At 44.1% G+C, this 27,016-nt stretch overlaps 1 protein-coding gene across 1 annotated transcript in view; it reads right to left on the minus strand.

Annotated features, from left to right (window-relative positions):
* Window positions 1-2,958: 2,958 nt before the first annotated feature.
* LOC104162058 (zinc finger protein 423-like) overlaps window positions 2,959-27,016 on the minus strand; it is a gene marked incomplete at its 3' end in the record, with an annotated part of 43,753 nt that continues 19,695 nt past the window's right edge. Inside the window, exons 3-5 of the mRNA XM_009700703.1 lie at window positions 8,591-8,791; window positions 4,519-4,599; window positions 2,959-2,984 (exon numbers count right to left, since the gene is read on the minus strand). Of these exons, the coding sequence (XP_009699005.1) occupies window positions 2,959-2,984; window positions 4,519-4,599; window positions 8,591-8,791 (308 nt within the window). The remainder of the gene's footprint in view (window positions 2,985-4,518; window positions 4,600-8,590; window positions 8,792-27,016) is intronic.

Here is a 27,016-nt window from a genome sequence, read left to right on the forward strand (position 1 = left end):
GGGCTCCCGGACCCAGAGGCCATGCGGAGATGCTCCAGCGAGCGTTTCCAAAGCCAGCCAGCTGAAGAGGACCAACCCATGCTGGCATGTTTCCCTAAAGCCAGCCGGCACCGGGGGGTGGAGGCTGCTTTCTGGCTTCCCCAAGCCTGGAGCAGAGTTAATAACATGCCAGCTGTATCTGCAGACAAGCCAAGTTTAATGAGGCTACAACAAAAGCATTCAAATATGCACTACAGAACTTCTGTGGGGATTTTTTTCTAGAGCTTCTTTTTAAAAAAAATGAAAGATAGGAATGCTTGACAATGTTTGTACACACACTTCCTTTATTTTTAATTGATTTTTTTAAAAACCCATTTATATTCTACAAATTCAAAGAAATCAACATTAGAAAGTTTTTTAATCCCACTCCTTCCAGCAGCAAAATTATGCTGTGTGATGAGTGCTTGAAATGCACTGCTGGTTGCTTTTTTCTTAATAAACATTGAAGTCTTAATTGTTTTTCCTCTACATGGCCAGACACCATCTTTCTGTCTGCCAGGTCTTCACATGAGGACAAGTACTACCCCTCGCCTCCTGCTCAGGAACCAGGACAGACACGCAAACGTGACCACATCTCTGGCACTAGTGATGAAGGAGGTACCTTACCCGCTCGCTGCCCTCTCAGCCATGCTTTGCCATGGGCCTCAGTCTCTTATTCTGGGTCAAGATACAGGAGGGATCGGACTGCAAATACAGATTTGGAGACAGAGGAGGGGGCAACAAAAGAAGTCTGCTCAGGTGTGAGTGCGTGGAGAAGGTGGAAAAGGGGCGAATGCTCACTGTCTCCTCCACCAGAGGAACTGGAGAATATCAAATGAAAGCAGGTGACAAAGCTAAAGTGAACAAAAGGTGATACTTTTCCCCAATGCATAATTGAACTCTGGGTCCCCACCACGGGAAACGCTAAACGCATCATTTGCTTCAACAAGAAACTTCAAAATGGAAATTCATGGAAGAAGATTGTCTGAGGAATTTAAACAAAAAGCACCTAGAAGTGCCCAGATAAGTTTCTTGACAGCTAGGAGAATATTCTGGGGAAATGGCGCTATGGGATCACCAGGCTGGCTCAGTATGGCCATCCTTATATGCAGACTACTTACTCAATGGTCTGCGCTGAGGGTCAGGGGAAGAAAACAGGAAAAGCAGCAGACTTTCAATGCACCTCTTGTTCACTGCTCACACCTGCAGTCTGAAGATCTTGATGGCTCTCAATCCACCCAGGCTGTTGATACGGCCAATGCAGTAGGAAGGTAATGCGCGCCCTTCAGCAGTGCCCTAGCCACAAACAATCTACGCTCTTGTCCGTCTGGGACAGGACAACCCCAGCACATCCTCCACTGAGCTCTCTAAGGCATTATTAAAGGCCACTTTATAACAGGCACGCATCTGTTGTAGTCTCCGGGCTATCCTCGCTGCATTTCTGAATTGAGTTTCACATATTGGGTTTTGTCTACAACCCCATGAATGCTGGGACCTGCTTCGGGCAGCAGCGATCCTCCCTCCTGCAGGCACAACTGCCCTTGCAGCACTCGGCAGGCTCCAGCCCTGGAAGGAGCCTTTCCACCGCAACCCCTCTCCTCCTCTTTTTTTGAAAAACATTTATTTACTTAGATTTCTATAATGCCTAGAAACAAACCTGCCCTACTCAGACCCACACAATACTCCCTCTGCTGTAACATGGTGATGGATTATCCTTTGCAAACAGAAATCCGAAGCAGGGGGAGAAGAGGAGGTGGAGCTCAGGCACCCCCAGTGCCCCAGAAGGACTGCGTGGGGCCTGGGGTGGTGCAGGGGGGAGCTGGACGGGCACCAGTTCCCAAACGCAGGTCCTGCTGGACGCGGGAGCTCGCATGGCCAGCACCTGGCAGCTAGCTCTGGCTTCGCAGCATCTGGGGTGCTTCAGTCTTTGTTCATCTCCCCATTTCTGATGCAGCAACATATCAGGAGGCGAGAGTGGCTTTTCAGTCAGCCAAGTGTCAAAGTGTTCAAGACTTCAAAAGGACACATGCTTTCTTTAAGAAGCCTCGGTTAAAACATGCACCCACTTTCTCTTCTATCCATTTTCATGTATACCTGTACTTACTTTGCAGACTACTTTCTGAACTAGATAAAAGTAGATAAAAGAACTCAATTAAAGTAGGAAGAATGAAACAGTCCTTTGCCAACACAAGCACACTAACTTGTCATCCTCAGCTACTCACTGGTCCATATGTTTAAAAACGACAGGGAAAACGTTCTTCCTGGGTGAAAAACATACGCTGCTTGAGGAAAGACATCATCACTGCTAAGAAATGTTTGTGCAGCCTCAGAATACATAGCCAGGCCATCCGCAATAACTGCTGGCTACGCAGAGGCTGAGAAAGGGGTAGAGATAGCTCATTACCTCCCCTCCTACCAGGGGTTTTGGTTCCATGCAACCAAACCGCCCGCAGCCGTGCTGGCAGCGCTCCTATCTGCACACACAGTGCCTGGTGCTGCCTCCCTTGCCACCGTCCCCAGAGGGTCCCGGCACAAAGGTGGCGGTGGCGATTTGGAGGGGGTGGCGCCTGGCACACTGGCAGGCTCTTATCGGCGAGCACACTGCCCAGCTCCTCGCTCGGCCAGCTCCTCACCCCGGCTCCCGCGCGGCTGGGGATCTGCCACGGGCTCACCGCCTTGCCCCTGCTGTGAGATACCCTCCACGAAGCCGCAAAGTGAATCCCGAGCTGGGTGTTTATGGTGAGCAAGCATTGTTTTAAATTCATGTGTCTCCCCCACTGCAAGTCCTTACAGGCGCCGGCACGCCTGCAAAATCCAAGAGACAACCCAAGAAACAATTGCTGAGGCTCAGCCCCCGCTAACGCCTCCCCGCGCCGAGGGGCTGGGCGCACGGGGCTGCGTGCCCCGGCTGGAGCGGAGCAGCCCAGGGGTCTCACCTACCTTCACCTGCCGGATGACCCGCCGATCTGCCGGATAAGCAACGCTGTTAGGGAGCATAACACTTTGCACAATTTTCTCAAATGTATGCAATACATTAAACACTACACTAAAGGCACCTTCGCAGGCAGCCCCGACTCGTGCCAAATACCCTGTGTGGGTGCAGGCCCGGTGCTGGCGGCTCACGAAACACGTTGCATAGGATGCACTGCGAAACCACTGCATCGGCAAGGTTACCATATGCCTTGTTTGTCATTAAATTTGCAACTGTGCTTCTGTTTGACTTCAGATCCAAATTCAGATATGGGAATATGCTTTATGTTCTACATGATAAATACATATTTCACTGACCACCTGTGTAGAAAGCCAGGCAGCGCAGCACCTTATCAGCACACTAATTTTCTGGTATGTGTAGGCAGAAGTCCTGGAAAGAGCCTCCTCGCAAGCTGGCTGGGAATCTCCCGGTAAACTCAAACATCACCTGCGTGGTGACAGCAGTCGGGGGAGCCGGACCCCAGACTATCCAGCCAAGCGTACCTCTACAATAATCTGGGCGTTCGGGGCTCTCGGCACTGGCGGGCACAAATACTGACTCCAGGGAGACACGTGAAGCGCCGGGGCACCGTGGCCAACCGAGGCGGCTGCCTGAGGCCTCAGGAGCCCTGCTGCCCCTGTGCCTGCAGAGGGGACGCCTGGGACAAACTGAGGACAGGAGCCTGCGCCCGGAGCCCTCCAAGTGATTGACAATAAAAACACTGCCCCAGTGCCCATTTTCAGATCTAGACAGCGAGAACTGAGGACTCCAGGGAAAATCCATGTTTTTACCGTTTGTGTTATTACTGAGCTTTTCTGGTGCCAATTTTAAAACACTGCTACGACCTCTGGAAAGAAGGAAAACTGCATTTCAGCACGACAATGTAGAAAAGAACAAAAAAAGGAAACTTGTTATTTTTTTTAGCTTGAAACACTAGTCAGGTTAAGAGAAAGGAGCAGAATTCTGGCAAGGACAAGAGCACTCAGCCTGAGCCACAACACAGTAATTAGGGCCAGTAGGTCATTAGACACACAGCTGTATAAACTAGGTGTATAATTAAGTTTCCACACTGCTTTTTCACAACTGTATTTCAGTTTCTTTTGTGGAGGACAACCAGTAATTCATTAATTTAAAGATGCAACCACAGCAGCAGCAAAAAGACAAAAAATCTCTGACTTGCCAATCAGGTGCAACCAAAGATTACAATTTGGGAGAGGGCTAATTTTGGAAATACATGTAAGAAGTCTCTCTTTGTCAGTGGGAAGTACAAAGTGCCACCTGACAAAAACATTCATGAGACATCGTCACTTGTTGACAAGCTGCCGTATATGGTTTTCTGGATAAGTATCCCGCATATACAGTTGCAGGGCAATTATAATTCTTGTAGCAGGTGAAATACAAGAAAATGCAAAATTATACACTAGCATGAAACAGTTACAATACCTCATTTCAAACATAAGCCTAGTGTACAAGTTACAGGGCATTTAAAAGGAGCAACTGCAAGACTTTAATTATAAACTAGTTCCTACCGTACAGTAGTTTAGAAAAATCAGCCGCTTCCAAGCTGGCAATATCCATATATAGCTCTGCTGCTGTTTGAAACAGACAACCTGTAAAGTTATCAACAACAGAAGAGGACCTCATGAAATGCTCAGAGACCCCACCAAAACCTACTTCTGTCCACTTCATTGATGCGCTAATTTGCTTTAAAACACTCTACATTCACTTGAAAAACTGAAGAAAAAAAGCTTACATGAGGCTGTTCTGACCCACGGAAGGAAAGGGGTGACGTGGGTGGAAGAAGCCAGAATAACACAGTAAAATACTGGAGCTAAACCCAGACTAACACAAGTGGATTAACACACACAAGCAAAAAGGCAAATCTCGTGACTTTTTAGCCACTTTTCATCAGACAACAAACAACTCAGCATCAGCCGCCAGATGATGATATATGGCAGAGTAGTTGTTTGATGCATGCAGCCTCTGGTGCTGGCTGGAGGACACAGTAATTTGTAAATCCATGTGCAATTCTTTACTCTTGTCACTAATGCTAGAAGATAGCATCATCCTACAACACCTACACCGTAACAGCAGTGTGCAGAAAAAAAAAAATGTATAAAAAAAGACTGCACATGATGCTGATAGCAATTACTTAGTCTTCTCGAGTTAAGGGGACATGGGATACCAGTGAATTTTAAATTAATTTTAAAAGCTTAACACACCCAGTGTATACACTAGGTGTTTTTATTTATTCTCAGAGTATTTTTCAAGATGCTTGCTAGTTGTTTAAGGCGCTATTTCCAGAACTGCTGCAGGAGAGCTCATTTGTGGGGGCAAGCTGGGAGACAAGGGAAGACATGAGCCGGTAAGGAAATGTGATGTTCTTTCAGTACAAGCTGCCCCCACTTAGACCCTTTTCAGATCCCCGTAGACACTGGAAACCTACAACCTGCAATCACAGACATCAGTCATGAGCAAAAGGTATAAAAGGCACCTAATTCTGTCAGAAGGAGAACATCTCTACTACACTGACATCAAAAGGAATGCCATGCACTTATGCTACGAGAGATGTCTAGATTTCAGCGGTGTTTTGTCCTCAAAGAAACAAGTCTGAAATACATGAAAAAGCAAGGGGGGAAATGGCTGTTTGTTACCTCCTTACATGTCAAAGCAGCCGTGTTCAAACTGTATTATAACTTCAGCACGCCATAATGAATTTCTAAGGGATTCCAGTGAAATAGATGGTTTATCCTATTCTTTGGAGTGATCTCTTGTAATCCTGCAACACTCCTGAGCTATGATACCTTCCTAACTTCAGTATCCCGAAGGAAGTCATTAGTTATGTTGTATTATCAGCCTGGTGATATTATCACTACAAATATTACCTGTATTGATCTTGAGCCATGTAGACAGGACTGAAAACCCTGCTTCAGATTAAGACGTGAAAACCTAGCTTGCCAAGAGGTCAGGCACTGCATTACAACCTCAGATGTGTCAGGTAGGCATTATAGGCAAAAGGAGCATAGGGTAACTAAGGACACAGCCACACAGCTTATTTTGTGGGTAAAATCTTTAAATACACCACACTTCCTAATGCGGTCTTAGATTTTCACCTGAGCGGTGCAAGTCTTTTCAGATGAACTGAACAAAGATGTGCATTTTGCATGCTTTCAACAAAAATTCGCATGGCTATCAAACAAACTGGTGGATCTGAAAGGGTTGGCTTTTTTTCCTCAAGGTACGATATGTAAATATCAAGCAATATTCCCGATTGTCTTCACGGAAACATTCTCATTCCAGAATATATGAGTGCAATCTTCCCATTTACTTTAAATCACTTCAGGACACCAGATTAAACTGAATAGAAAACAGACACTAGTGTTCTGGAACAAGGATATCCTCACATGGAGATAATTAGCACCTATTTCATGTATATGCAGATAGTTATATGGTGCCTTTTTATGACAAAATGTCTTTGTAAATCATCAGCACATGTGAAGACAGTAAAAGATGATGAAACTATGCTACCTGCAATCAAAAATTAGCAATTGGAATACTAACAAATTATTTTGAAAAGTCCAAAAAAAAATTATTTCTTTTTCTTAGTCTCACTGAAGAATATTAGGTTGAGGATAAGTGAAAACCGAGGTGTGAAAGCACTGACTGTATCGATACGAACAGAATCTCTAGCTTGCTATGTTTTAATGTACATTTGCCTCAGGAAAAAAATTGCTCCTTTTCATAGCACTGTTAGTCACTAGTCATAACCTTACGTTCCTCCTCTGGAGTCCCCACCAGCAGCGCCCACTCCCCTCCGCCCCGCTCCACTGGCCCAGTTGTGCCATTAGACCTGTTCGGGGGACTGCACAGTGAACCAGACCCAAGCAGACACCTGGGCTAAAAACAGCCTTTCTGTTGGTGGGGCTCAGCCCCGGCACCCCGAGCAGCTGTACCAGCACAACGTAGGAGACAGTGGCTGGGCAAACGCCTGCTGGAGACGTCCCCTGCGGCTGCACGGCCGCCCGCCGGCCCTCCTGGGATCCTGCCTGTCCTGCTCCCCATGCGGGATGGTGTGGAGAACAACTCGTCCCTGCCACTGCTCCTTTGGAAAGGACCAATGTCCACACCGGCTGCGCACCTCGCCTTCCCGTTTGGAAAACACAGATTTTTCTATTCAATGGAGTTTTCTTGCTTTTACTACCCTGCAGCAGAGTACAAATGCCATTTGCAGAAGTCTCAGGCCAATGTCATGGTTGTCAGTTGGCCGAGAGATTACCCTGCAAGAAGTAGCCTTTCAATTTTACGCATTTTCAAGTTTGCAATCTATGTAGGGTTTAAAGGAGAGCACAGGGCAAGGAGCCCTGGGGGCAGGCGTAGGACTGCAATCCCTATCCACCTGCAGGCTGGGGAAAAGCCCCAACCTCCCTTGGGTCCTTCCTCCCAGCAGCAGACGGGAACAAGAGCGGGGGGTCCTCTCCTCTGCAGACCAGAGCAAGACAGGGGAGGATGCTCTTGGGGTGGGAGTCAGACCGAGCCAAAGCCCCCACCTGACCCTCCCTCCCTTGCTGTACTCTGTTCCCTGCATTTTTTCTTGGCTAAGCATCATTTTACTTATGCCCAAAAACAAGAGGAGAAAACATGGACTAATTACCAAACAAATTAAGTGGCCAGGGAGGAATATGCACTCAGGGGAAAGAGGATGGGACACTGCTTCACCAGAGGAGAAACTAACCCTCCTGCCCTCTGCCAGCCTCAACCTATCCGTCTGCCCTAACAGCAACTGTCTAAAGGCATTTTAAACAAGAGAGGAACTAAAAAGTGATGGCAGAGTATTCAATTCCAGGAAGGTGAAGGATGAGAATCTCTGATTTAAATACATATGAACATATTCTGCGCTTCCTCTCCTAAGATTTTATTTAATCTTTGGTAAAGTCTGCAAAGCTTTTTACTACCCCTGTAAATCGGCTTAGCGTGCTCTGCAGAATACCTGCTGCTACCGCCGGCCATGCAAAGGCAGCCGTGTAAAAGCAAGATACGTTGCAATTGTTCACACCAATGCTCTGAGCTTGTTCTTACTTTACAGGAAGTAAAATCAAGATCAGCGTAGGCTGATGCCGTCCTCACTTCCATAAAATTCAAAAGGCAATGCAATAATAACCCAGGGAGAACGGTGTATTTTTAGGGTGGGATTACAAAACTCACACTATGAATTTTAATCTCAGAAATAGTCATGTTCTTTTATGGGGTTCAGAGGCCTTTCTTCCTGGGAGTTTTGCACACTTCAGTCATTTATCTTTTTTAATCTTCCTGCATTTGGAGAGAGAGGGAAAAATAGCCTGTCTGAAACTTTTAGCATTAAAAAAAAAACCACAACATTTTTGTCTAACATAATTACTGACAGATTCCAATTGGAAAGCTGTTGCTTTTATTTTAATTTTATTAAAGGAGTGAACAAAGGCTACCCAAGGCACCACAATAAAATTACATTAACTGTAAAATTACATTATTAATTCTTTAATCTCACTTGAGGCCTCAAGCTGTTGCTATGTCCAATTACCCAGCTAACCACCTGTCAGAACTGTAAAGCTAGTTTAACATTACCTCCAGGACAGTTGTGTGCCCTGTGTTCAGTCAGGTCTGCCAGTGAATCGAAGTCCTGCTGACAGTTATCGCAGGTGTAAATTGACTCATCCTCCATGTCTTCATCTTCCTCATTTCTCTCTTCCTGGCTCGTCACACTGTTCCTCTCTTCCAGGGCCCGGCTGTCCTTCGCTTCGCTCTCCAGCTCTCCTCCCAGGCCACCTGCCAACAGCAAGAACATCCTCTAAGTTTGAGAGGTCTGAAAAATAAGAGCCTTAAGAAGTATGTTGCACTTATTAAGATACATTTAATTACAGCCGCTCTCACATTATTCCCGACACCTTTCATTATATTAATGTGGTTTTTATATCATGCGGTGCAACAATTCTCAACTGTATTCTCTGCTGCTTAGTGCGAATCTTGCAAACACTCTCTCCTAATCTTCTCTGGTGGGTGTATAGCAGGAGCCTCTAACTCTCTGTCATATAAAGTTGTTAGTGTTTTATCACTTAACCAGATTCTCAAAGCTTTAAAAATTGGCAAGATTAATTACAGCCCGCAAAGAAAAGGCATGTGCTGAATTTTAATTCTCAATGCTCTCCTCTCCCCGCCGCCTCCAAGCCCCAATATTAGTAACAACAAGGAAAAAAAATGCTCTAGCTGAAGACCCCCAAAGCACATGTATACCCACCCCAGGACGTGAGAGGTCTCGCTGAACTAACGAGAGGCACTTTGCTGGGCAGGTGACCCTTGCGTCATGCTGACCTAGCCGGCAGCCAACAGCCTTGCATCTGACCTTCGGGTCGGTCATATTTTTGATCTTCATCTCTGACCGAAGCGTGGGCTAACGCAAACATATTTGCCCCAAAACCCACAAGTTTTCACGTGTATTAGTATACAGGGAGACTGAGCTCTCTGGCAGCTCCAGAAACACAGCGGGGTGGAGGGCCGCGCAGGTGGCAGCTCGCTCCCCGCTGGCAGTGGGGTGGGAGGCAGGGGCGGTCGGCCACAGTCAGTCCCCCTCAGCATGCCCACAGTGGCCTGTCATGGGGGGTCGGCTTGCAGCCACATCCTCGCGACTCCAGGAGACCTCCTTGGCCATGGTGGACATCTAGGCATGCCTGAAGTCAGTCATGCCCAATGGCTCCATGCAGCACGGTGGCCGACCCTCACTTGGGTTCTCCGGAGAGACATCAGAAGTGGAAAAGCCCTTCTAAGTCCCTGCTGCCCTCTCAGCAGGGAAAGCATCCGTTAGACATGCTGGCCACGCCGACCAGACTTTGGTGACCAGCTGAAACAGAGATGTCCGCGCCTCTTCTGCACACATGTCCCACCAACATGGGCAATACAGCAGGGGTTACACCTCCACCATTTCACCCGCCTCTGCAAGCACTCACACACTCTGAATGCACCCTCCTGGTAAGATGGGAACATTGGAGAATTCGTTCAGCAAAGCACGATGGAACTGCAGGCTCTTCCAGCAGAAGAGATCCCCCCGCACCCCGCGCCAGCTAACCCTGAAAGCCCAGGGGCTGCTCTCAGCCAGGCAGGAGGGAGATGCCACCTTGTTGGTTCAGGATGTGCTTGGGTTTTAAGCCATTAAGGAAATGCCAGCGAATAAAGAGATGAATTGTTTCTAAAATTAGATCAACGCCAAAAAGATTAAGGAGAACCAATGCTGAGAACATGAAACAAAGCTGAAAAATAAAATCTATTAAAGATGAAAACTGGTTACCACAAGCACTGCAATTCAGACACACACGTTAGCAGGGCTCTGCTACCACTATCCAGCCAGAGCACATTTTATACCATCTTCTGCACTGCGCATGATAACCATAAATCAACCGGTGTAAAACGCTCTGCAGTTTTCCGTGGAGCACTCATAACATTACGTACCCTTCCAATTGCAATGGAAATATTAAAAATCAATGCCTGCTTGTGGTGCATCACAGTATCCCTCTTGGCAATTAACTGATCTGCACATTTTCAGGTTCTTTTACTGTTAAATTATACATACCTTTCTACTACAAAATTTCCATTAAGCGCTAGATATAATGTTCATCTTAACAAATCAGATATGCCACTTACACAGCAGTAATGAATTTAAGGATTTGGTTATAAAAAGTATCACTCACTAAGCTCTCCATATTGTAAGTCATCATCTGTACTATGTTTATTCAATAAAATGCTGCTCGCTGAACCTCATGCTTTATAGACTCTTCCTTAAATAAAAATGTATTGTCATGAAAAAAGCCCACATGATTCTGGTTCTCTTTATACTACTACTTCACTAAATCATAAGTCACATTTAAAGCTATGCTAGCTTTGCTTTACTTCACACATCATTTAATGTACATATTCAAATTATCACTTACATTTTGTCATATTTACTTGGCACACCTTTATACAGTCTCTCATCCCAGACCGCAATCACAAACATTTTTAGCTCATTCAATCTTTTTAAAGCCTGTATGTCCTGCGGACTTGATAGTTAATAAATCAGAATGTCAGCTCTCAGGTTTTATAAGACAGAAACCTATAAAAATAGTCCAAGTATATAAATCTAACCTAAGGAACTGCCACCTGCTTCCATGACGCCTGTTGACGAGGACCTCAGGGAAGCACTTCTGAACTGACTTTGCCACAACTTGAAGAAGAAAGTTTTTAGGCAACTTTGGGGACCTTTAAGGGACTTTCACTAATATTTTTATCAGAAATTTTGTCTTTTGACAGTTAACCTAAAGACCAGCTGATCTGGTGAGTACACTGTGACAAATTCATCCTTGGTTTTACTCCAACACTACATGACTACACCAGGGATAAAGCTGTTCGACCGAGTCCAAAAATAACAAATAATTTAGCACACTGCTTTAGGAAAAATAAATTGTACAATGTGAGATAAGAAAATAGATTCCCGACTGCAAAGTAAAATTCCAGAAACATTTTTTAATTCCCTGTTGAATGGGAAATCTGATCCTCTAGGCAAGTTTTCAAAAGCGTCGTTGCTTGACAGAGTTGTATGTCACATAACACAACAGTGAATCTTGCATAAATTATTTAGCAAATGCAACATTGCTTTAAAATGAGACTTTTTCTGTTTTCAATGAGTTGAAGAAATTGTACATGTCTGCCACGCCTCAGTGTTACTGTCCTTTGAATAACACGGTCTTCAGATTCCTCTCCTGAGCTGCATGCTTGGCGCTTGCCTTGTAGAAACCAAATACTGCCGAGAAAAATCTGGGGTGTTTTCAACCTTTGGTTCTTCAACCTTTGTCTCCCTTACCTTGACCACAAGCTGCCAGCGGGGTGTGCAGGGTGCCAGCAGCTCTGGGGAGACGCTAGCTCCTTGCCCAGGGGAGCAAAACAGCCAGCGAGCACCAGGGCTGTGATGGGAATGGGTGGTCCATCCAGCAAGGAAAAGCTTCAAACACAGCCCAGCTGCTCCCGCGGTGAGCTCAGTTTCCCTGATGAGGACAGCAGGCCGCGAGCATTCCTCAGGAACTCATTTCTGAGGAGTTTTGCTGCAGTCCTTCACAAATTTAACCTGCAAGTTTCCTGCTGGTCAGAACTGCAGGAGCACCCCAGCAGGATGGGTGCACACGGGCACCAGCACACTGCCAAAAGGTTTTGGGTCACCATAGGAGACCAAGGCGCTGCTGGCACCGGGAGCAGGGGTGATGTTGGGGCTCGGTCTGGCTCTGAGGGGACAGGTCCGTGCACTACCCCGCAAAGGGGCTTCTTGGTGGCCAGAGGCAATGGCACCTTCTGAAGTCTCCAAAGATCAGTGCCTACCTTGTAGAATCAAGCACAGATATGTGTATTTACTGACACAGCTGATTTTTAAGATGGCCTTGAATTTTAGTGAACTTAATTCAATAATAAGTAGTTTCTATACAGATTGTTAAAAAAAAATTAAAAAATAATCACAGTTACCGACTTGTGAGGAATTTGTGCAGGGAGCACCTCTGCGAAGACAGCCCAGCACCACAGGCACACGGCTCCCACCCGCCACCGGCATGTTTGTGCACAGCCCAAGGGTACTGGCAAACACCAGCAGAAGGGAGATGCTGGCACCGCATTTTAGGATAAATGATCAGTAATTAACTCTAAAGAGGGGGAAAAAATGCCCCTGCAATTCACAAAAGTGTCATTAGTAATTTTTAAATGAACTGCCATCTCTAATGATGGCATTAACAATTTTCTTTTATGAGTAAGAAAGGATACAATTTGAGAGACCAGCCTTGAAAGTACACCTTCATCTATCTGAAATGTCAGAAAACAGGGCGGGGGGAGGGCTTTTTGTTTCTCTTGTCCTTTTTTTTCCCCCTTTTTTTTTTCCCTTCTAGCATGGTGGAAGGCCTGCAGTGCTTTACACAAGAAGAATATTTTACCCTATGACCTAAACAATCTGGCCAACAGTCAGGATTATGTTATTCTAATTGCCACTAAATTTAATGTTGTTAATGACTCTTGTTTTTTCTGTAAAAGCCAGCTTATGCTCTAGAAAGTTACTATTTCAAAAGGGACATAGCAAGAACTGGGAGTGTTCCTGCCTGACCTGGTGGTCCAAGGAATGTGGCAAACTTGGCAAAGCTGGAAAAGCAAATTCCCAAAGGCCCAGCTTAAAAGTTGCAGTCAGTAGAAATGCCTTCTGGGCTGTGTTCAAAACAGCTCTGTTACAGGAACAACGTGCTCCTAAAGCCAAATATTGGAAAACAGATTACATGTACCATGTTCAGCTCAGGCCTCACTGAGGTGAAGAGCAAATTTCCACTTGCTTCAGTCAGACCGGGATATAGGGCATCGCTGCCCGGCTGGGGCTATGCTCGGAGCTGAGCGTGGCAGAGCCTCAGCCCTGGACCACAGTGCCAGCCCAGCTACGACAGCAGCAGCAAGCTGCTTTGGGGACTTCAGTTAGCGACACAGGACTGAAAACACAAGAAGGTCAGAGCCACACTGGAAGTGATGCTGATGCCTACCTCCAATTTGGAAACGAGTAACACCATGCAACACATGGCCCAGAGAAATTAAAAAAGGAACAAATCTCTTAGTTTATTTTTTCAGCTGTAGGATCAAATATGGACAGTTTAAACTTTTTATCTTATCAGCACAATACAGGGCAGGCAAGCCTCTCTATCTTTGTGCCAGTAACTTTTCTGGGGCTTTAAAAAAATTTTTTTTTAAGCCTGAGGACTTTTTAAAACTGGGATTTATTTTAAATCTAGAATTGTTCTTTGGAACATATTATTTAGTGCAGGGCCACGACTAGCTTTAAATACCTCCAGTTACAAGGCTTCCATCAAGAGTTGTTTCTTTACAGTAGGTATACACTGATTAGTGCTAGACAGCACCTCGTATCACAGCAACTTTGCCGTGCAGAGCTACAGCTGCAATCTACAGCGTGCCCAAAGTTATGCTGTGCAAATCATTACCTAAGCATGTACACATACATGCACACACACACTGCCGAGGTCTGAGAGCTGGAAGGCAGAAGATAAAATTAAGAGGGTGAAGGAGGCATCTCTTCAGTCCTCTGCCTTGGTCCAAAAGAAGAAAAAACAATCGAAGGTCTCACCGAGGGCTACGGTAATTCCTAGAAATTTTCCAGAGATGCAGGACAAGTGATAAAAGTAAACGGCACTGAAGAAATAAAAGCCAATTGCTGGAAGAACGACGGGTGCTGGCCGACAACTGGCACACGGTGCCTGGGGCTCGCCGGAGCCCCGAGGTGCCTGCCCAGGGGTGCGCCTGCCCAGAGGTGCATCCTTCCTGCCCCGCCGCCGCAGGGCTGCCGCTCACCTCCCCGGCAAGACAAAAGGAAAGGAAATTTCATCTATAATTAGGAAGTGAGAACAAAAGAAACAAATGACTTAGGAAAAGCCTAATCTAAACGTTCGTTAGTAAACGTTTCACTCATGTCAAATGCCAAGTCAGTATGGGGGAGGTCTCTACTTCTATGTGTTTTGTTACATTTTAGTGCTCTCTCTAGCACTGTCATACAGCAAGAGGGTCCAAAGTTCTCTGTTATTTGTGGTCAAAGAAGAATGAAGAGAGGCAAAGAAAGCCACTAGTGTTTCAGCAATTAAAACACAAACAAACCTCAGCTGAAATCTTCCCACAGGATGAAAAGTCTTTGCTTTGCCAGGTATCTCCACTCTGTTGCTCTTCAACATTTTAAAAAAAAAAAAAAAAGTTTTTTTTAAACACTTGCATCTCGAACGCAGGTATACGTGTGTGCTACCTCTCGATGGGCCAGGGCCCTAATGTGAGCCACTAACCACTGCGACCACATGCACGCAAAGCAGCCAAAAACCTGCTCTAGCCAAGCAAACCAGGTCAGAGAGTGTAGGCTGCATACCAGCCCTAGGATCAGGACCCGGTAGCAAAAGCACCTCTTTCCGCACATCGAATCATTGCTACGTGCATCAGAAGCAAGCAGGTTTGGCGCTGTATCGTGCAGTGCAGCATAGGTCTTTCACACACCATCAAACCACATGGGGTGTAAAAAAAAAAAAAAAAAAAAACAAACAAAAACAAACCACACCAAACAAAAAAACCCCACCAAAACAACAAAAAACCACCAAAAAAAGGTGCCTAGCTGCAACACAAAGAACCAGAAAGGATAACGCATGAAACGCCACAGTACATCAAATTGCACAGGACGACTACACGACAGAGCAGAGCGAGTGAAGCACAGGCTGCCATGCAATCCTGCCAACGCTCAACTGCCACGTAATGCTCCTCGCAGGCTGAAGAGATCCGTGCATCAGATCTTGCCTTCCCTCAACGAGAGGAAAAAACAATCATAATATCAAAAAGATTATTTGATCCAGCATGTAGTTAATGGTGTTGGCCTCCTAAGACTTACAACTTAATAAAATTGATCTCACTGCAGTACTGTAATGAAGAACAGTAGGATAAGGCTACCCTTGAACCATGAAAATTGTATATTGTTACCTCCTCGTGCCCTCCTAGGGCTATGGCCGCTGCAGCCTCTCCAAGCTGTCATTTGTCTGACTCTGACAGCAGACTCCACCGACAAGTGGCAATAGTGGCTACGAGAGCCTCTTTTGGAAAGGCGAGGGAAGAGGGAGAGTGCTCAGTGCTAGGCATCTCTCTGGATAATAACCCAGACGACAAAAACACAGATTATACCAACAATACGGTTTTCTGTGAAGCGTGTCAACAGTAAAATACACAAAAGTCAGAGACTTTAGGAAGCGCACATCATAGCGTTTCACAGCAGAGTCTTCTTACATTCCAGTAGGTATTAAATCATACTCATTTCAAAGTAGGTGGATAGTTCTCAGCATTTGTCTTTAACTTAGCAAAGAAAAACTATTTTGGTAGGGTACTGCACCTCCTTCAACATCTGCTGGTACGTGCACTTTAAGAGCAAGAGGTTCCAAGCTAAACACCCAGGAATAACCAGCTAACTGCTGCCGGTGCCTGCACCGCCGCTGCCTGCTTCTGCCGGCATTGCACCCCTCACAGAATTGTTAATAACAGCCCTGCACTCCCCCCCCCGGCATCCTCCTCTCAGCATCCTTCTCTTAACTTACTTATACCAACATTTCACAGGGAAAATGTTCATCCTACTTCACTGATAGGATATCTTTTTCTCAAATTAGCAGCTACAATGTTTAAGAAAACCTAAAGTGTCTACCTTGAGTTCAAAGGCATGGAAAGAGCTGGCAGGACCACGCAGCAGAGGACGGGCAGCTCACTGCACTTTCCCTCGCTGTAGCACAGTCACAGGCATCACACGCAGAGCGGATAATGCGGGTAACTTGTCGCCTGGCGGTGCCTTGCGTTCACCTGAGCCCACCTATATCTACATATGGTTTTCTCTATATGGTATAGAGGTATACCATACATATATTTATAGATGTGTGTATGGTGTAATTGCCCTGTTTCCTCCAGTGAAACCAAGACTTCACCCTGTGTTGTTCTGCCTCCATGCAAATCCAACCTCGCTGCCCGTATGCGCATAGTAACTACCAGAAGGTATGTATATTTATGCGGGCGGTCCTGGCCCCACGTTCTCTAAACCAGTGTAATGATTTACATCTAGCATCTGACCTGAAACCCACTGGCTTGCTCAGTCGATGATTTTTACATCACAGTCACATACACAAACTCACCCTACAACCCTGGTTTTCTTGGATTTCAAGACTTCCGTAGTATCCTTCAGTCAACATGCTAGAGGAACCTTTTATTAAATGCTGCTAATTTTTTTATTGATCAAACTGTGAGCTATTTCATTTTCCATTATAGCGGAAATCTCCTATAGGAGCATTCAGATTAAGTTTCTTTATTCTGTCTCTAGTAGCATGTCACTTTTAATCAGTTTTTAGTTTCATTATTGCTTAAAAATTAGAAAGCAGTTTCTCTGTTCTTTATTGCTTTTTTAAAGTTTAGTTACTGAAGGGTTATTAAACTTGGAAAATATACAGACAGGCATAACGTGCTAAATAAATTCCTCACTGTCTCTAACCAACTTTAACATTAGCTTTTTTTATAATTTTTAGGTTTATTTTCACTGAAAGACTGCTTGTAATTATTACTCATGTTCTCCCCAAACACTTATGTTACTAAAGTGTGAAATGTCTTCTAACACAAAGACAGTTCTCTGGGAAGTAATTACAAAAATGCATTCAGGGGCAATAATTTTATATTAACTGTCAGCAGCATACATCTTCTGAAAAGGCACTTGTTATGAAGGAATTATTTGTGCAGAATTTGAAGGCACTGAAGGCGAAGGAAAACTGCAGAAACACATTAAACTGAAACTCCAGCTCCCTCATCAAGGGTCAGTTTATGTTTAAATCATTACCTTGAAGGCAACCCCACACCTTCCAAAGAGTCTATTAGAAAGACAATTTCAATTTACGCACAAATTGGACACAGTCTCCAGTTTTCGGTGTGGAACAATTTACACCCCCTTTTTAAGGAAGTTTCTGAGCAGCTAATCAAAAAGATACATCTGAAAATTATGAGCTTCTATTAACCTTTCACTGACAACACTAAAAATACTTGCTAATGATTTATGGGTAGTAACAAAAATAGTGGCCTCAAAACTGACCGGGCACATTAAAAAGATATTTGTGTCTGTAACAGCTACAAGAAAAGATTTAATGAATATTTCATAGTAACTTTTAGCCTGTAGGCTAAATCCCCAGTCTGCAGGAAGGTGAAATAACTCAGGGAAATTAAAAATAAAAAAAGTGAAACCCAGCAATAGTGATTAAGCATCACATTACTTTAAAAGTGTTTCTAAAAAAAAAATTCAGATAAAGAAATCACAAAAACACCACCAATCAGTACAATTTCCTCTTAATTGTACCTGCAGGTAATGTTTCAGCCTTTCTAGTGCTTTTACTAAAATGATTTAGATGTTACTCTGTTACGCGACAAATGCATTTATACACCGAAAAGCGGACAAGGAGCTAAGTTATCATTATTTATTTGCATGCAAGCAGCAGTGGGATTGTACTTTACAGTGTTAACAGCACACAGTGTTTATCGTCAGCTCTTCAGTGTTTAGCAACTGGTTTAACAGTATAAATATGGGACGTAAACACTTCCCCACCACAAAAAGCACTGCAAGTGAATTTTAGAAAACACAACGAAAGGCAGAGAGCGGAGCAGCCCAGAGCGTGCCAAGCGTTCGGTTACCGAAACTGTGCCCGAGTACAGGACGCTGCCCCGTCATCGATCTCAGTCCCCCGGGGGTGCCCTCCCGCCCCTCTGCCCGCTGGGGCTGGGGAGCAGAGGCCCTGTCCCCTGGCAGGGCTGCCAGCAAAGCAGCACCCCTCTTTTACACTGGGGTCTCTTCCTTGGAAAGGACGGACTGAAAACCCGGGGGGAAGGTTTTGGTGGGTTACAGTGGACTGTGGCAGCAGGAGGGCCCAGCAGTTCGTTAGCAGATGGTGGAGCAAAGGAGGAAGGCGCCTCTCCGGTGTGTGTCTGACTCACAAAGCACAGCCTGGATCAGAGCAGAAAGTCGCAGGCTTCGAAGGGACATCTCGCGTTCTACCAATGGCTCGTTTCTGCTGCGTTTTCTACCAGGGATGTTCCACACCCAAGGGCAGACAACAGTTACCACCACTTTTTGACAATATCAACACCTCGCACTTCTTCCGATGTCAAATAGCAATTTGCTTTGTAGATCTCTGTGGCATTCAAATCAAATAGTGTGTTTGCATGCAGCTATCCAAACTCCTCTGCTATCACCTGCAGAAAGCTCTCATCCACTTACTCAAGACATGTAATAGTTGTGCAACAGATTGCCTCTGGAAACAAGATGTTGTTGTCCACTGCCAGACTCTTAAGGTGCATCTGAATGGGAGTAACTGCCACCTTCAGTCACAATAACAAGGTTCAAATCAAAACTGATCTAAAATTCATTTATATGCACAAGGAAATTAGTATGCAGCAAGCATTAACTTCAAAGCGAAGTGCACTTCTTCATAAAAATGTACTTTCACTCTTTGATATGCAACTGTTAAATAATACTGACCATCATAATCTAATAAAATCCATGTAATTTTTCAGCAAAAAAATGGGACTTTAATTTTATTTAGGTATATGAATATTTTAATAATGCCTAGCTTATTATTTTTCAAGTCTCTGTTGAAGACAAGTGTCCTGTTCCCAGCAGCCCCAAGGAATCCCACTCACACCTAACACAGGACATCTTAATCACATTTTAATTCATAGGCATGACAAAACCTTTTTTTTTTTTTTTTTCACTTTAAGGTAAAGCCAGATATCTGTAAAACCTAAATCTACAGCTCCCTAAACAGACAGAAAATTTGGAAGGCTTAATAAAATTCACATGTGGCTTGTTATTGCAGCTGCATATCAGATGCAAAAATAAGGTATTGACTGGTTCCGCTCAGAATAGCAGCTGCTGGAACTCTTTATTAAAAGAAACCTGTTGATTTTTAAAGAGAGAAAAATTACAGATGATGTAATTTACCTTAAGCGACAAATGTGACTATGTATTTCAACATTTGAATCCCTTTTGCCTAATTCAAAATGCAGATTCCTTTATTGTTTCTCTGTAAGGTCCAGGACTTTGAATTGTCCTTTCTGCAGGTAAGTTCTGGCTCCAGAAGATTCCCGTCGTCGGTGTGTAACAGCCCGCAGTGTATGCGCATGGGAGCGAGAGCTAACAGGAAAGCAGAGCAAGGCCTCAATACAAAATACCCTCTTACATCCCTAGATATATTTCTGTTCAAAACGCACTTCTCCCATGCTTAGAATATGGATTTGCTTAGAAACTGTGCTGAAGAGGAATGCCTTTCACAACCCAAACCTACAGGATTCTACAGGTAGCATTTGCATTCATGTTTTTATATCTATAAAAATCCCCAAACATTAGGACTGAGAGGGAAAGGGCCATAGCGCTCTGCAAACCATCAGGAACCAAGGGGTGGAATCGATACAGAGGGAAAAGATGGAACAAAAGGGGAAAATGTATTGGGGCAGGAAGAAAAATACACTTAGGGTAATTAGAGAAAGCAATAATTATTTCACTGACCTTCTCATGGGTCTCCGTTTGCTCAGAACCTGCCTGGATTGTTTTCCAGTGGGAACGACAAATGTGCGGCTGAAGGAGCATGGAAGGGATCCGCTTCTGTGATAACTGTGCCTGGAAGTCTTCAAAACTGTGATTAAAGACCTGAGAGGTTTCTGTGGGGCCAGGTTCGTGTAGTTAGCTGCTTGGGTAAAACTCCTGTTTATACCCAGGAAACAGAGGGTTGGACCTGGACCACAACCTAGTTGTGGGTTTCACGGTCAAATACCAAACATCATCTTGGAGGAAAAAAATCTCACTGACTTTCTCTCTACAAAAAAGGTTCTTCAAATGCACCTGAGGAAAAACCCCACATTTTCCCACACGTATGCTCCTGCCTCTCTGGTACCAGTTACTGCTGGCAGAGGCTCACGCCTCTGCTGCATGGGAGCTCTCCAAGCTGGACACTGCCAGCAAAGTGAGCAGAAACTGGCAAAACGGTGCCTTGCACTGCTCCAGCCAGAGCTGGGGGGGACATCTGTAGGTAGCCCAAGTGATTTAGGAGCCGAATACCCACTGAGTGGCAATGGACTGTAGCAAAAACCCATGAAATGGGAAATTAATGAGAGTTACGCACCTCCGTGTCTAAATGGCTTCAGAAGAGTAGGGCTCACAAGCTTTCAGAAGCGTTACCCTCAGGTCTCGTTATGCATGTGCATCTCTGCATGACCAGCACCAGGCTGGGCATGGTGTCTTGGTGCAGGTATTCCGACCACAGCAAAAGAATTCAGTTAATGAATGTGAAAAAAGGCAGCTGATTTAACAAGATTCTCTAACAGAAAAGAAAGAAGAAAGTCGTATTATGCAGCACGGGAAAGGGTATTTAACAGGTGGCCAAGCCATTAGAGAAGCATCGGATTCTGCAAAAAGCATTGCCTGCCGCATGACTGTGGCCAGCCCCTGCCGCACAAACACACACCTCTCCTGCCCAGCAGATACACCGAGGAGATTAATAAGCCAACAAGGAAACCAAATTAGTGGAATGACTCAGTTTCCTACCACTTTCTGCTCGTTCTCTCTTCCCTGGGTTTAAAACACGATGTGATTTTGGGCTGTGGGTTCAGTTAAATTTCAGTTTGTGTTTAAAACGAGCCCGCATGCAAAAATTAATGTACCTCAAATTTCCTTTCTAATTTTCTTCCTTAATACCAAATTCTGAAGTCCTACATGTTTCACTTGACGAAGCCATTAATTCAGTAATTTCACATAATTAAATCGAGCAAAGCAGAGCATTTAAATTGGAGCTAAGTGAAACATACTTCTGTGCAGCTCATGCTGTTAGAATTGTGCTGCATGCTATTCTGCTGCTGCTCATTTATTAATTTGGGATCGGCTGAAATGTGACACCACGTAACAAGGAATGCATTGGCTTCAATAGAATTAGGAATAAAAAAAAATAAAATAAATCACTGAGGACAGTGAATCAAGCACCAAATGAAATAAGTTAATCCCTCTGAATGAGCCCTCAGCAGAGCACCCAGGTTTGTACTTTCCCTGCGATAACTAATTTCTGGCTAGAGGTTTTCAGCTATTTATCCCTGGAATAAGCAGTGAGCTGCACCAGTCCTCCAGCGTGGTGATCCTTTTAGCAGTGATAACACTTTCTCTCCTAACATCTTCCTGCATTCTTTCTTCTAGCCCTATGCGGTCAAGAAAGTGTGAAAAGACATTGGAAAGAGTTAAAGCAAAAATTACTTTAAAGTCTTGTCTCCCTCAGCTGCTCCTCTCAGCTGGCAGGTCCCAAACACCAGAGCAGGAGACAGCGGTATGGTACGCAGCATCAGGGAACTGGCAGAGCCCTCGGATCTACCATGAGGATGATATATGGCCAAAAAAAAAAAAAAAGAAGGAGAGATAAAACCCTAAGTATGGATTTTTTCTGGCAAATAAGTAATAAAGGGGAAGAAATTAAGATGGCCAATAATCCAAATAGTGGAAATACTTTATGTAATTAACAAAAGCTTCTCCAGAACATAGTGGTGTTTGTTTCTTTCCCATTGGTGCTTTGTGCTTCTCAAGTTTCTTATGAACGACCTTAATTGGGCTCTTCCAGATACGCTGAAATGTCCTCTGCTGCTTCCTTGGCCTCGAAGCACACCTGTGAAAGGTGCAGCTCCGGGCTGCTCACCATAACCCTCACCAAAGAACAGCTCATAATGACCCGCTCCCACTAATGAAAAAGGGGGGGGGGGGACCCCCCCCCACGAAAGAAAAAGGGGGGGGGGGGAGGGGGAGAGGTATTCTTGCTGGTGTAATTAAGCTTGTGAAGAGTTTACTTGGAGAGAAATTAGATTTATTTACACACTGCTCTGTTGCTGATGAAGCACCAGCTATTTGGGAGAACTTCTAATTAACCCTAATTTAGTTGATACACTGTTTAGCAGCCCCATTCCCTGTGTACTTTGCATTAGGTAAAAAGTAGTAATAATAACAAAATTTTCCATTTTTAAAAGGCACATTTCTTTGGGGGGGGCCCCAAGTCCCAACTTTTTCCCTTAAATTATTGAATTTGCATTTTAGTTGCTGACAAGTAGGAAGAGGCACACTCAAGAACTTCACCCTACAAACGAGCTTTTTCAACAGCCAAACACCACGGCTCACACGGGCACGGTCACCGCACCCACAGCCCCATGGCAGATGCGGAAAAAGGGGTTTGGGGATTACTTTGGACCCTTCCACCCGATTTACAGCTATCACAGCTAGGAGCCTATTTTTAAAGTGCTTCCACTTCCTACATCCTCAGCCAAGTATGCAGTCTGGCCACAATGTTCATTAACCAGATATGGGTTTAAAATATTTCATTACAGTATCAAGGTAAAAATCACTTAACTCTTACGATGTATTTTCTCATTTAATAGTTTAGTGATGGCTCCGCCATGCTTCCAGTGACTGTGGTGTATCTGTGGGTTTCTTTGCAACTCAGAAAGACATTTAAAATACAACAGGTTTACAACCTCAGTATATAAAAAAGCTCTAAAAATTCACCAGTTGTTTATAAACCATTTTGGAGGAACAGCAACACCAATTCTTACTTCAGTTTCACACACAAAACACCATAAACGCTGAGCACAACTTTTTGGAAGTCAGGGTAAAAAATGGCATGTAATTTAATTCTGTTCTACAGAAGCATCTATGCCCGCCCAGAGATGCAAAGAGCATTTGCAGAAGTGATACTCCTTATGTCCTCAACACTGCAGTTGTCTGCACACATGATATATAAAGAAAAAATGAAGAAAAAGAAGCGGATTTCTGCAACATCCTGTCCAGAAAATGTTTTACCAACCTGGCTATTAGCTAACTTGTGCAAGATTTCAGCCTGAAATTCACCTTGATCAGAAAAAGTACATTTTTACTGGACAACCTTTTTTTCATAAGATTATAGACCAAATGCTTCTCTCGGTTATACCTGGCTAACCCTGCTGATTTTGGATGTTACTGTGGAAATTTGGCAATAAATGTATTTTGTTTAATATGACCAAGGAAGAGAAGCCAAATGCTTTTTACACAAAACATTTCTCATTCAGTTAACAGGATAAATTGTCATCTGGACTTGTGTGCTAAATGCAAAGAGCCCACTATGAACTCCTACCAAAGTTTAAGTTCAGGTTTTCTCAATTTCTATATAGGACACACATTCTGTACAAATTAATGACAGCATTACAAACTGACCATTTTTCTGTAAATATAACCTACTTGATTAAATCAACAATGCAAAATTGAAGTCTTTGCTATTGTCACTGAAAGAAGGACGACAGACTACCTACATCTTTTTTGATTATTGTCAAAATTATGCAGAGGAAAACTTCCATTCAGAAGATTGTCTTCAAAATTGCCCGGTACAAAATGACCCTGAGACTTTTAAATGAGCTTCATAACAAGGAAAAAGGCAATGATCTTTCTGTTGCCAGAGTTGTATCTCCTTGATGTGTCAGCAAGAAAGGTTTGACATAGCCCTTCTTGGAAGAAGGCTAATTCAAGTCCGAGTTGCACATTTCTTTTAACAAAAAACATAAGGGAAATCAAGTAAAGATGGAACTAATCAGTCCATCAAAATGATACATTTATGAACTGTGAAAACATCTGATTTAAGTTTTTGGATAAGAAATAGTTCTCCGATTTTCTTTCTGGGGATGGAAACAACTACTATCTCCATTTGTGTTCACTTACCTGACAAAATCAGGGCACAGCAATTTGGTGTCATTTAATTTAAGTCGCCTATAGCCCCCATCCAAGCTAAATAATATCAATAAGAACTAGTCTATAATGTGCCCAGCCTCAAGGGCTCTGAACCCCCTCTCAATTAAACGAGACCCAGGGAAAACCATTGCTCCTCCTCTCACGGATGCGGACATCATGCTCCACTTCCCCACTTTGTTTGAGGGCCGCAGGTCAGCAGGTACCGCAGAGCCGTCGTCTTTCACTCACTTATCTCCCCCAAACGCTCCTTTCTCCCAAAGATTCACAACAGATGAAGATTAAATATAAAAAGCTAGAGCAACAAATCTAAATTTCAGACCATTGTCAGAGGACTTTTTTCTGCTCGGCTGCTTCAGTCAGCCCCAGCTCGCCACGCACAGAGGCACACAACCGGCAAGCACCTTCCCACCGTATTTCTCTCAGATTGAAAATTCTCTCTAGCTTTGATTCAAACAACAGCCAGAGCCTTAAAACATACACGCGCGCTACGCAGAGAGCCTCACCGTGCCAGCAGTTTTCTTTATCCAAGAGAAAGCTTCCAACCAAGAGGGAAGAAATTTGCCTACAGGGTCCCTCCATTTTATGCTAGCAAATAACTCGCTTCAGAAATACTGCAGCTTTCAGCGTTAAGGTGTTTAGAGGGGAAAGCGTGGGATGAAGTGGGATGTGAAATCCCATCGTCCCACCGCAAGGAAAAGTGCTGTTAAACGTCTGAGTTTTCCTTTTGGAGTTCTGATGAGTTTAGTAAGAAAACGTAACAGCGGAGTCACTAACTAGAATGCTCACATTTAAGAAAAAGCATGTTTTCTTTAGTTATAATGATGCAATAAAATTTCACAGCTCTTGAAAGCACCTTTCCGGTTTGAAACTCAAAAGTAACACTTGCATATCAGTTTATTTGTAAAACATAAACTTCTCCCTCCCTTCCAGGAGCCTGGAATATGAGAGCTGAGAGTTGTGGCTCTTCCCTTTTCTGAAAAGAAATAAGTTTTTCCCCAAGCATAGTGCCTACAAGCATCAATGTAGCAACAAAGGTGCTGAACTTTCCCTATCTAGAAAATTACATCAGGAAAATACATTGCACGGATTCGCTTCAAATGCATCAAAGCTTCCAACAAGAGTGGTTATTTTAAGCCAAACTACCATGCTGCTGCTTAAATACCACTAAGCTGAAGGAGTCCTTTTTTATCAGTCGCAAACTGCCAACTTATCCTCAGGAAACGCCAAGCTAAAACGTGTACATCTAAATCTACACGTTGATCAGCAGCGTTCAGAGTAACATCATTCTGATTTATATGTTTACATTTTTATTGCTAATTGATTTACCCCTTCTGAAGGAGATGCCTTGAACAGGAGATGTCCCTTCCTTCTCCCCTTACCCCCGTGCTCCAGCCTCATTACAACCCCAGCACTGTTGCCAAAATGAGATATTGCCTCATTTTTGGTACGGTGCCCTTGAAGGCATCTTATTAGAAAAGACCACTTCTTAATTAACATTTTTGATCTTTAATCTATTACACATCCCTTTAATCCCACACGGAGGAGCTTTTGGCCCACTTCCGCGGCGTGGCGGTGGGAGGCAATAGGCTGGCAATTTGTGCTGAGGGCTCTCTCCCAGCTGGGCTCGAGTGCGGCCGGCTGCAGGGCTGGCTGTGCTCTCGCTGGTCAGCAGCAGACATTCGCATCTATTAGTTTATTGCGGTTTTTTAAATACAGATTTTAGAGAGCCACCGCTCAGTGTTAAAGATAACAGACAGAACGGCAAGCTTGCGGATGAGATCAGACTTCAGTGAGTGGCTGTCGAGCTCTTAAAATAACCAGCAAAACTCTAAGTGGGAGATTTAGTGGATCACCAACATGTGAAGTGTTAAGAAAAGTACAATGTTAAGTCCCTTACATCATTTTACTTGCAAATAATTACAGCAATTACAATGTGCTAACTGGCAATTAACATTACAGGCTTCACAACTCACCAGAATTTTTTAAAACATGCTGTGGCCCTATGTAAATTGTCTCTTTGGTACTTCTGATTTGGTGGCTGTATGAGCTAATGGCTACACATTAGCTCAGCAGATCGCGGAACAGAATTGTCCACATGCCAGATAATTTAATTAGAGGCTTGATCTTGTCAGAGCTTTATGCAACACAGACAGTGTTTCCAAGCAAAGTGTGCGGGTCTTTTTCCTTTCTCTTTAGTCTTTTGTGACTGTCTAATAATGTCTATTAACGAACGCCAAAGCCATCCAAGGGAGAAAGGAGGCATGGCTAGTAAAACACGCAAACAGGCAGGCACTTCAGTCCCAAGGGTGATGAATTCAAAAATATGTAGAGCAAGACGCATTGAGCACCTCTTCCATGCACACCCCAATCTATTGCCAGGTCTCTGCACGCATCTATTAAATCTTCATCGTGCTGTTACTGAGCCCCGAAAAAGACAAAGGTCACTTGCCTCCAAGCGAGAGCCATAGGGTATCTCAAATCTCATTATAAATGGTCCCATTTAACAGTTCTCTCATTTGAATTTATACACAACAAATACAAGATTATGAGATGAGCTCAGTTTGTTTTGACAATGACATTGTAATTCCTTGTAGCGAGACTGGGAAAAGGTTACTTTAGACACTAAATGACAGAAACAGAAATCTATCTTCTATTATGGGAAATTT

Source organism: Cariama cristata, unplaced genomic scaffold, assembly GCF_000690535.1.
Source record: "Cariama cristata isolate BGI_N322 unplaced genomic scaffold, ASM69053v1 scaffold7215, whole genome shotgun sequence".
Lineage (NCBI taxonomy): Eukaryota > Metazoa > Chordata > Aves > Cariamiformes > Cariamidae > Cariama > Cariama cristata.